We start from the raw sequence: 12,483 nt of genomic DNA on the forward strand, positions 1-12,483 counted from the left end.
TTTGAATTGCTGTTTTGGGCAGTAGATAGGATCTTTAATTCAAGACACAACTTACATTATCTAAAATGTTCTTTTCTTTGTGCTCGACAAAAGAAAAGTAGTGAGAATATCTCCATGTTAAGAAACTCGACTTCGGCTCCGCCATGATGTCTTGTTGTTAGTAAACACAGACACGCCCCCCTCCACCACACGCGCTTTTGACACAGGAAGATTCAGAAGGACGGCACTGCAGCTCTACAATAAAACACACTCAGAGCTTCTGTTTCTAGCCGATACTACATAAAAAATAACGTAAAATAACGCAGTAACGCATCATGTAGCAACGGTAACTGAGTTACTCAATATAAAAAATAACGCGTTAGACTACTAGTTACCACGGAAAAAAACGGCGTTACAGTAGTTTCCCAACACTGGAAATAACTACACTACAATAACTACATGACATAAACTACATTAAATACTTAATTTAACTACATGAAATAAACTACACTCTAAACTCCTGGTAATGGCTACAGTATGTGTAAATTGAGCAACAAAGATGACAGCATTCAGAGCCAAGATAAAAGTGAGCCCATATAACCTAAGCTCACAAGGGAGATGTTTTCAAGACATTGAAAATGTTTAAGTTTACAAAGAGTCCTTTAAAATTTTAATATTGCCAACATGAAAGGATGTTGCTTAATAAGACATGTCTATATTTGTCTTTGTGTAAGCAGTAGCCCAATGGAAAATAAACCTTTGAGACTAAATGTTAAGTGCACATGTCTATTTATTGATTCAAGCATCGACTATCATGCTACCATTAAAATTTAAATATTTTGAAAAAAAAAAAAGAAGAGTTTTTAATTTGTTGAATTTCACAACTAATACATTTCCTTTTTGACAGTGTAAAGTGTTGCTGTCAACGCACCATGTTCATTACAGCACCAGTCTTAATTACCTGTTTTGTAATATTAGAAGTACCGGTAACTACCAACCAATTGTCAAAATAATGTTAAGATCATTTTTAATCCAACATTATTGATTTATTAACCAGGATGTGGCTGAACAGCGGACAGGGTCATAACCTGACTGAGTATATAGGAGGTGATGCGTTATTTATGGCAGTTAGTGAGGTCACGGACAACAACAATGAGCTCCATTCAGCCTATAGTTCAGGACCCTATACCTTACTCACACACACGACCTCTACATGGAAGAAGCCCATGGGAAAAGATTATTCATGATGACACCAAATCAAAGAACACGGTGGAAAATCTATTTTAACTATTCGCTAAACAGGTGTGATAACTCTTGTGTGCGCTACTGTAGTGTATAAGTGAGAGCACAGTTTGATGATAAATATCATTTATTGCGGATCCAACACATCACTCGCACACAGGTTCAGCGTTTACAGTTTCAAGTAAGGTAGCAGAAACATGAATAAGCACATTTAATGACCGTCCTGTTCTATGTAAACGTGAGGCATCATAAACAGGACCATCTTTAATGTGTTACTAAAAATCGGACGTTTCTTTAAAATACTGAGCTCGTGCAAGCTGGTTTCTTTGGTTTAATGCTTGCGCACACACAGCATGGCGGGCTTCTGTTTTTTTTTTTATTTTATTTTATTTTTTTGATAGCTTAAAGTAGGCAGCAAAACCCATTTCCATAATCCACTGCAGGGTTCCAGAAAGCTTGAAATGAAAAAGGCAAAAAAGTAGCAAAGTGTGAGGAGTCATTTTGGCCTCGTTGTTTTCTCTGAAATAGATTAAGTGACGAAATGAAAACGTCGAGAACGTTTAAGTTTAAACTATATGAACTTGACCCAAATTGTTTTAAATACCGTAGCGCAGTGGTACTTGTACCACTAGTGTTACGCTGGCTCCATTTAGTGGTACGCCAAATAATCACTTATTCAAATATTCACAGTGTTACTGTTCAAACTGTAATGTTACAATGCCAAAGATAGTAAATATAATTGTTAGATAAAACTTCTGCCTTGTTCTTAAAAAGTACATTTTGTCTTTAAATAAACATTTTAATATTTTATTTTGACTAACTTTTGCATCAATAATATAATGCAGCCCTGATTTTTTTCGAAAGCGTGACTTTTCAAAGGGTGAGGCTCTACGTATATTGAACACTTGACAATTTTGTCTGCAAATAAATAATTTAATATTCAACAATATTAAGTATTATATCATATTTCATTGTGACTTATATTTGGGTCAATACGGCAATAGTACAGCACGGATTTTCTTTTAAAGCTAATTTTTTTTTCAAGTGGGAGGCACCAGAAGAGTTCAGGGGAGGGGCAGCGGCATGAGAAACATATATTTTCAACCTGCTGTTCTCACTTTACGTATGACTAGTCAAAATTAAGTCATTTTTATTTCTCACAGTGAGAAAAATAATATTCCACAATAGTAGTTTTTCGGGTAATCAGGGAGGTCCGCTGTGTCACACTTGAGGAAAAAGCCTGCTTCATCCAAAGCTACAGAGTGGTAATGTAGTACAAATGTCTCCTCCCACTTTGCTGTTGTATACAATATCTTAATAATATCTTTTTAACACCACACACACACACACACACACTCACACACACACACACACACACACACACACTAGTCTGACTTCAGTACCAAAGCAGGCAGCATGAGCTGCTATGATATGAGCACCTGTGGAGTTATTCACACGTGGACCAGGACTATAGCGCTTAGATACAGCAGCAAGTGTCCCACTAAAGATTCATGTCTCAGCAGGGTTTGACCTCACTCGCATACATACGGACTTTCACATAGCACATACCATCAATTAAAAGCAAAAATAAATATAAAGCACACAGTGCTGAAACTTAACTCATCTCTTGACCTTCTCTTCCCTCTTCAACTACATCCTGACTCCCCTCCTCTTCACGCACATCCTCTTACTTACTTGAACCGCCGCATGCCTTAAAAACGAAACACACGCACACACACACACACACATGCGCCACGGCACAAATCAGTAGGCTTCAGATTCTTCTGCTGGAAAAAAGCAAAATGACAGTGACAAAGACAAACACTGATTCAGAGCTATACATCAGTAGAGGACCAGGCGGCTCTTTTGGTGTCCAGCATTGTGATTGGTTGATTGGCACTTGTGCTCATCAGGAAGTCTCTTCTGTCACCGTTTAGCTCCTCCTTGGCCGGGATGACATCAAGCTGCACGAGGAGAGCGAAAACTCGGTCAGACATAGTTGATGATGATAATGTTCGATGATAATATTCGCTTTTACAGTGAAATCTGAATTTGATACTTAGACTGATTTTAAATACAACTTTAGAGGTTCCATTGTATATACTGGAGTTAGCATGGATTAGGCAGACTATTGTCAATAAACATCCAAATAAGACAGTTAGTTCAATAGGTACAATACTGGGGATGGGTACCTTTTGATACGGTACCAATTCCCAATACTTGGGAATCTATACCGGTACCAATTTTCATCCTTCTGTCTTTATTCATGTGTTAATTTGTACTGCTATTATTTATTAAGAATGATAACGATGCTGTGTAATTATCTTGATTTCTTACATTTACCGAGTCTCATTTGCAAGTATTATACAGTGGACTTTACATGCAGTTGCAATTCCAAGACATTAGGTGTGTTGCCTAGTCAGGTAGTAGTATTTGCCATTAAGCTCAATGTAGTATTTTGTTGCACCTTAAATAGTGTTTATACTGTAAGTATTACTAGGCCTTGGCCGATAACACATTTTGCTCGACGATATAATGACCTACAAATTATTGCCTATAAACGATATTATTGCCATTATTTTTTTTGAGACCAAATTAACCATTGTTGTAATGACATAATGCAATGCAATTAACTTGTATTTCTTGTTAATTTTAACATTGTAATTGAAATGTAAACTTTAAAATACAGAGTTAAAAAAATAATAATAATAAAAAAAATATATACTGTAGGTAAGCAAAATGTTGCACTTCACAACCAAAATCAATAAATCAGGTTCTGTCTCTATTAAGGAGGGGGTGGGGGACCCTCAAATATACACAACCAACAAATAAACAAAATGGCTAAATAAAGTATTGTTAACCAAAGTGATCGCGGTTATCATTATTATTATTGTGGTTTTGTTAAATGTGTGTTACAATTTTTTTCCCCCACATTCTAAAGAATGTTAGCATCTAGTGTCCTTTTGAGCACCTTCTTCTTCATTTGTTGGCATGGAAAATTGCAGCATTACCTAGAGGCAGTCCGACGGAGTCTGTTCTAAGTCTGACTGCTTGTTTGCCGAATTTGGTCGGTGCCTGTAAACGTACTGAATTTGGTACCAATACTGTCACTACAATGAAATATCAATTGTCTGGAGGTGACTGATCAAGATCTGCTCTACAATATCATGCTTAGTTTTGTCAGATAAATAATCAAATCAATACAACAATTCATTTTATTGATTGTAGCTAGGTCAGTGATTGATAGAATATCACTAATAAATGTGTTTCTTTTCCAGAAGGCACTGACATGACAATACTTACTGATTTTTGTTTGTCCCGTGGTCAAATTTAACCTGCTAAAAGAAGAAATGTTTTAATGAGAAATAAAGCAAGTTGCTACTGAGAAGTTTAACAAGAAGCAGACACTGCAGGTGCATGCAGTTCCTTTACATCTTAAAATCTAAAAGTGTGTGATGTACTGCAGTGGACCTCCTGTCTGTGTGTCAAAGGGTTATAGCAAGTTAACCCTGCAGGTTGGCAATCTTAATGATATGCAGTCTTAACCCGGGGGCAGACCAGGAAGCGGGACTGCACGCTTTGCCTCTGCGGCAGCCGGCACATAGTGAAGTACCGGATAACGTTAATGAAGCAAGCTGCAGTAAGGAGCGGGGAGAGTTAACGAGGCACATGGTGAGCCATGCACAAAGAAGGAGACAGTGAGCTATTGTAGAGTCTGTTAATTAAAGTACACCTCACATGCTTGTTAAATTAATGTTAAATGAGTATGAATCTATAATAAAAATGAACAACAGTAAATAATCTTCATTAAATAATAATTACATTAAAATTACCTCTGTCCTTGCCGTTCAGCAACCTCTCCTCTTCCTCACGGCCATCGTCTGGTCAGAAAAAGGTTCAATGTTAGCTGCATGAATATGACCGCAATAAAATATCCCCATACTTAACGGGTATATACGAATTAAAAAACTAATGTATTTAGTCCCGAAACAATTTTTACACTTCTGACACAAAACCAATATTGGAGCTTTGAGTATTGGCCGAAATTGATAATAATCCGGTACGATATCAGCACAAATCATAGTACATAGTTTCAATATTTTGTAGACTTAGACTTAGACAAACTTTAATGATCCACAGGGGAAACTGTTCAACACAGTAGCTCAGTTACAATGATGGAAAGTGTAAGGATGAAAAGGACAATGCAGGTATAAATAGACTAATATAGCGATAAAAAATCTAACATATATACGAATATATACATATGTGTACAGAATAATATATATACAGATATTATATTATGTCTATAACATATATACAATATATACCAATGACCATGTACAATATGACAGTATATACAGTATATGTGACAGCAGCAGCATAAAATAGAGAGTAGGATTAAAATAGAGAGTAGAAATGTGTTGTAATGTGGAATGTTAGAAAAAGTAGTAATAAGTAGGTATGAGAAACACCAACCTTATGATTTATGCTTTTGAAGTGGAAGTTATTTGTTTTTGGCGACATCTCGTGACCACAATAATTCATCATGTTAACTCATGTTGAATGATGCGGACACGCTTGTTACTGGATACTTTTTTCTAATAAGCTTCTTGATCTGCTCAGTGGCCTAGTGGTTAGAGTGTCCGCCACGAGTCATTGCCTCCCTGCTTGGCACTCAGCAATAAGAGTTGGAATTGGGGGTTAAATAAATGATAAATGGGTTATACTTGTATAGCGCTTTTCTACCTTCAAGGTACTCAAAGCGCTTTGACAGTATTTCCACATTCACCCATTCACACACACATTCACACACTGATGGCGGGAGCTGCCATGCAAGGCGCTAACCAGCACCCATCAGGAGCAAGGGTGAAGTGTCTTAAATAACCAAAAATTATTCCCGGGCGCTGCTCATTGCTCCCCGCACCTCCCAGGGGGTGAGGGTGAAGGGTCAAATGCAGAGGATAATCTCACCACACCTAGTGTGTGTGACAATCATTGGTACTCTAACTTTTAACTTTAATCTGTAAGTAATATGCAACTATGACGCTTTGATACTTTTTAAACTGCAATATTGTTCAGTTAATGACACTTGATACGTACGTTTAGATTGTGTGCTATTGTGTGCTTGGCTGTTGTGTAACTGCTAGCTCCTGGAAGCCTAGAGCCGGTTGACCTTTTGTAAATTATTTCACTAAAATACAAAAAAAGACCAAACTTGTGTGTTAATTGCAGGACATTTAGATGTTAACTGGCGCTTATATCGGAGATTTCAGATAAAAGCTGATATCATCCGATGCTTGTTTTTTGCCGATATCGGACCGACATCTGACATCATAATCGGTTCAGGACACTGCTATCTATATTTGACCTCAAAGCACAAAAACAAGCGGGTGGATTTGTTAGACTGCACAAAAACTACAAAACAATTGTTCACTAGTTGTACATGTGCCAGAGCCATACGCCATTAAATCATGCAACGAATCGGTATAAAAAGGCGGAATAAAAAAAAAAAAAGGAATTTACGCCGTAACAATAGATGTGTTACAGCTCAATAATCGTCATTTTGTAAGTGGCGAGCCAAATAACATACAAATAAATACAGTATAAATAATAATAAAAGTATAGTTTCATCGCCATACATCATCATCTTTGTATCAACAAAACCTATGTTACAGAGTTATGCTGGTTTAATCTGCTGCCTCTTTATGTTCAGAATGTGCAATTCAGATTGCAGGAACACAGTGTTGTCAGCGTGACCCACAAGTATGGCTGTTCATAATTATTTTCACTATTGCTCTTGCACTTTATTGTTTTGTTTGTTAGTAACATATACATAAGCATAGTCCAACATCATTAGGTTATATTGTTTTTTCCCCTCAGTCTTGTATCATGTTGTAAATAAAGTGGAGGAGCTCATAGTAAGTAGTTTTGTTTGTATTAGTTTTGTTTGGACACCATTTGTCTACAGGGCTAACTGTACACTACACGTTCAGCACTAGACACCTTGTGTGTGGGTGTGTGTGTGTGTGTGTGTGTGTGTGTGTGTGTGTGTGTGTGTGTGTGTGTGTGTGTGTACCTGAATGAAGCTCTTTGACCAGTGAGGACACTGTGTTGGTGATGGAGTCGGCTGCCACAAGGAGGTCATTCCTCAGGTTTCTTCTGGGGCCTGATGACATTCAAGAAAGAAAAAAAAATCCTATTAATTCTATATTTTGTTGCAAAGCCAGAATATTTGCTACGTCTCACAAAAATGGTGCGAGTACTGTAGGCCTGGACCGATAATACATTTTGCTGGACGATATATTGTCCACCAAATTATTGCCGATAAACGATATTACTGTCAGCATTATTTTGAGACCAATTTAAGCACTAATGTAATCACAATATATAATGGCAATAATGCAAGTATTTCTTTCAAACCCAATAAACTTTGATATTCTTTGTGTTTCAGTTTTATTCTCCTAAAATCTGGAATAGTCTTCCAGAAGATGTGACACGGGCTTTAATGTTGGCAATGTTCAAATCCAGACTGAAAACACTTTTTAAAAATTGTGCATATGACAATAGGAAGTATTTAATCTACACTCTTTGATTTTAATTTGAATGATGGTTGTTTTTTACGATGATTATATTTTATAATTTGAATTTGAATTATGATTATTGTTATGATTTTTTTATTTTTGTAATTTTCTGTAAAGCACTTTGATTTGCCTTGTGTACGAATTGTGCTTTAAAAAATAAATTTGCCTTGGATTTCCTTGATGTCTCAGGTTTTTTTTTTTTATCGTTATACCTGGAATGTTAAGAACTTTTAATCATTCTACATAAGTACATTTTTTTTAAATTACTCAATCTCTTTTAGCAAACGTTGCACTAAACATTGAACAATTTGAAGTGCAGTTTTTTCCCTGTTAAAAAAAACTGGTTCAGGTGGTTTGTTTAGTTTTTTGTTACCAATCACTTTCCAACAATTTGGCCATATTTGCTTGTTTGTCCGTGTTGATGGGCTCATCTTTGTGGAGGGGGGCGTGGCCTCCGGGCCTGCCGCGGAACGGGGTGTGCCAGGACCGGCCTCGAAGACAGCGACAGGTGAGTAGATGGCCCAGGTGGGCCTTGTTATCTAATCACCTGTCGCCTTTATTAGCAGCAGCCGTAATGAGACACGTTGTTGGAGTTGGAGGTGCTGATGAGCGGCCGCAGGAAGAAAAGACATTGTGCTGGAAAGCAGAAGCCTATTGCTATTTATGAAAATAAAACAGTGTTATACCCTGAATTCCGGGCTCTCCTGGCAGTGTGTGGTGGTCCGAAGAACCCACTAGAGGGCAACTTCTACAATCTTGCTCACTCTTTTGAAGCCAACATATTCCCACACTGGACATTTGGCTTTGCAATCATCTTTTTTCCTCCTAATTTTTGTTCCCCTGCGGTGCTTCTTACGAGCGAGTCGTGATTAGAGAGGCTCTCTGCCCGTGTATCCTGTGTGTGCCCACTGAGACAAAGATTGGAGATGGTCGACATGAGGATTCACACTAATCATTTAATTCAGGTATTGCGTAAACGTGCTAAAGTGTTGAGAGCGATGCACAGAGGGAACCCTCGTGCACCCTATTTGAAAGTGAACAAGGGAAAAAAAACATATGCGGACATGGCAATTTATCGTTTCGTTAATTGATCTATTGGTCAGGTATACATAACAAAAAGGCTAGTGAGTGATACCTTGGGCGAAAGCCTCCTGTACATCTCCGCCCACCCCAGCGAGGGAGTCTTGGGGTGAATACATCTGGGGTGACGCGGTACCCATAGAGCGGACAGGCGATGGACTCGGTCGGGAAGGAAAAGCGTGGGAAGAACCAGCTGCCTGCGCCTAAAAGAAATGTATTTGGGAATATTATTCTGAATAGATGAACACATACGTGTTTATTTAAAGCAGGAGTGTCCAAACCTTTTCCAGCGAGGGCCACATACAGAATAATTAATTTATGCCGGGCCCAATTTGATAATTTTTTTACATAAATGATACTACTAAAACCAAAACATCCATCCATTTTCTACCGCTTGTCCCTTTTGGGGTCGCGGGGGGTGCTGGAGCCTATCTCAGCTGCATTTGGGCGGAAGGCGGGGTACACCCTGGACAAGTCGCCGCCTCATCACAGGGCCAACACAGATAGACAGACAACATTCACACTCACATTCACACACTAGGGCCAATTTAGTGTTGCCAATCAACCTATCCCCAGGTGCATGTCTTTGGAGGTGGGAAGAAGCCGGAGTACCCGAAGGGAACCCACGCAGTCACGGGGAGAACGTGCAAACTCCACACAGAAAGATCCCGAGCCCGGGATTGAACTCAGGACCTTCGTATTGTGAGGCACATGCACTAACCCCTGTAAATAAATGATAAATGGGTTGTACTTGTATAGCGCTTTTCTACCTTCAAGGTACTCAAAGCGCTTTGACACTACTTCCACATTTACCCATTCACACACACATTCACACACTGATGGAGGGAGCTGCCATGCAAGGCGCTACCAGCACCCATCAGGAGCAAGGGTGAAGTGTCTTGCTCAGGACACAACGGACATGACGAGGTTGGTACTAGGTGGGGATTGAACCAGGGACCCTCGGGTCGCGCACGGCCACTCTTCCACTGCGCCACGCCGTCCCGACTACTACTACAGTACTACCGTGCTGCCCAAAAACCAAAACAACGTAGGTCAATTTCTGCTAATATCCAGACAAAACATCCACATCTTATGTTTATATAATAGTAAGGTTGTCAAAATTAACAAGTTAACTCATATTATTAATTACAAAAAAATATTGCATTAATAATGTACACAATTTGAGTAATCATGCAATTTATTTTGCCCTATTTATTTTTACACTATTTTACCTTAACCGCCAGTGATCAGCTCAATGCATACGTCAGTATAAAAATGAGTGAGGAGACTCTGACTGGTATACTTGCTGGCAAATTTTACTCCAAAATACAGCCTGAAAGAACTTTAGATAAAACTGTTGCCAAGTTTTGTGCAAATAAATGACTTGCATTCAAGTAAAACGTTTTAAAACGTTCCTGGATGACATTCTGACAATACATTTGTATTTGTGTACAAATATTGGTGTATTTTCTACAGCAAATTTTAATTATGCAAGAGTAATCACCTGTGTTTAATCATGATTAATCCAAATTCAAAAATGTGTATAATTTAAAAAAATTATAATTTGACAGCGCTTTATCATAGATAAAGCATATAATTAATGATTATTTTCACAATGATTTTATTTTTATTTATGTTTTTATTCACCTTCTTGTAATTGTATGCATCTTTAAAGCACTTTAAATTCCCTTGCGTATTATACCCTGAAATAAATTAGCCTCGCCTAATATAACCCCTTGATTTATTTGTTATTACGTTATTTTTATACACCGCCAATTTAACCGGTCTTGAAAACGTAACATATCTTGGAAGAAATTTGTACGGAAATCATTAAAGACCAGTAAGACGTACAGGTCGTCAGCTATTATGGTTTTCAGGTCCCATTTTAGTGGGTAATCAGGCTAATAAAATGTTTTCATAGTTTTGTGCGTAATGTTTTAATCTGGGATGTATTTATTTTGTCTTTAAAATATGTTGCAGGCCGCACTTTGGACACCCCTGATTTAAAGCATTCATTGTAAAATGTATTGCTATAAAACAAACTTATACTGAGTTCTGCCTCCTATTGTAAAACCAAATGATTCAGGCCTTCAAAAGAGGTGGGTTTAACTTACTGCCTGTCGCTGTTCCTCATCCTACAGGGTCAGAGCGCGGGCAGGTGGAAACAAAGGAAGAAATGAGCATGGAAAGAAAAGAGGTCAGACACAAACAGCGCGAGAGCAGGCCCGACTCTCAAAGAAGAAAGGGGAAGTGAAAGTAAGGTGAGATGTGAAGAATAAGGGACACGTTGCCATCTTTTGTGTCGATTAGACAAAATGCCACTCTGAATTTGTGTGTGTCACCTTGAGAAGCTTCATCAATCCCTCCAGCTGCACCATCAGTTCTCTTCTGCTCTCTTGTAAAGACGACATCCTCTGCTCCAGCTCATCTTTCCTCTGTCTGCAACACAGCAAATCACTGCTGTCACTTCAGAGGCAGAAAGTCCGTTTATTGAGATAGGAAGATTTAAAATGACTGAAACATATGTCAAAACTCTGTACAGACACACACCGGCGGAAATTCAATGGAAAAATGACAAAAGGGTGTAAAATATCTTGATCGGTAAGAGTTACTAATAATAACGGCTGCAATTTAAGCGCTTAGAGATTTTCTGACAGTAACTCACACTAGCGACTTAATAGGCAACCACGATACAGAGATCCACTCAAAAAAGTGTCTCAAAAATTAGGCAAGTGGGCAAACAAGGATGTATGATGCTAATTTATCAAACAGCTAGAAAGTAGCTAAGAATTATGGCATCCTACATGTCTGTCTTATATTCAGGTTGGTATGGTAATATTGACAATATCTGCAGATGAGGTACAAACAAAGATTACAACTATTCAGAGGACTACGCATATCAATATGATCAATATATCAATATTGATAAGTTTGAGTAGCAGCAATCATCCATAATGGCACCAGTGCCAACATAAACGCCAATAACCAGACCATATTAATAGCTGCTATTAATTCATAATATCAAAACATATCTGAACAATACTCAATCTGAAAGGACAACTAAATGATTATGGTGCATTACAATACATTTGAATATCTTTAAAAAGCTCTTGTGTCAGTGGTACAAGTCAAGAAATCCATCCATCCATCCATCCATCTTCTTCCGCTTATCAGAGGTCGGGTCGCGGGGGCAGCAGCCTAAGCAGGGAAGCCCAGACTTCCCTCTCCCCAGCCACTTCGTCCAGCTCCTCCCGGGGGATCCCGAGGCGTTCCCAGGCCAGTCGGGATTAATAGTCTTCCCAACGTGTCCTGGGTCTTCCCCGAGGCCTCCTACCGGTCGGACGTGCCCTAAACACCTCCCTAGGGAGGCGTTCGGGTGGCATCCTGACCAGATGCCCGAACCACCTCATCTGGCTCCTCTCGATGTGGAGGAGCAGCGGCTTTACTTTGAGCTCCCCCCGGATGACAGAGCTTCTCACCCTATCTCTAAGGGAGAGCCCCGCCACCCAAAGCTCATGACCATAGGTGAGGATGGGAACGTAGATCGACCGGTAAATCGAGAGCTTTGCCTTCCGGCTCAGCTCCTTCTTCACCACAACAG

General features: G+C 38.9%; 1 protein-coding gene across 9 annotated transcripts in view; it reads right to left on the reverse strand.

Moving 5' to 3' along the window:
- Positions 1-1,330: 1,330 nt before the first annotated feature.
- The window catches only part of dtnba (dystrobrevin, beta a), a 58,535-nt gene continuing 47,382 nt past the window's right edge, over positions 1,331-12,483 (reverse strand). For 6 of the 9 annotated variants that reach the window (XM_061987204.2, XM_061987211.2, XM_061987205.2 and 3 more), the window contains 7 exons: positions 11,225-11,321; positions 10,997-11,017; positions 8,938-9,085; positions 7,298-7,387; positions 5,055-5,102; positions 4,525-4,559; positions 1,331-3,185 (listed from right to left, as the gene is read on the reverse strand). In XM_061987204.2, the coding sequence (XP_061843188.1) occupies positions 4,552-4,559; positions 5,055-5,102; positions 7,298-7,387; positions 8,938-9,085; positions 10,997-11,017; positions 11,225-11,321 (412 nt within the window). In that variant the 3' untranslated portion in view covers positions 1,331-3,185; positions 4,525-4,551. The remainder of the gene's footprint in view (positions 3,186-4,524; positions 4,560-5,054; positions 5,103-7,297; positions 7,388-8,937; positions 9,086-10,996; positions 11,018-11,224; positions 11,322-12,483) is intronic. The other 3 variants (XM_061987206.2, XM_061987208.2, XM_061987209.2) reach the window with 3 other exon arrangements.

Source organism: Nerophis lumbriciformis, linkage group LG26, assembly GCF_033978685.3.
Source record: "Nerophis lumbriciformis linkage group LG26, RoL_Nlum_v2.1, whole genome shotgun sequence".
Lineage (NCBI taxonomy): Eukaryota > Metazoa > Chordata > Actinopteri > Syngnathiformes > Syngnathidae > Nerophis > Nerophis lumbriciformis.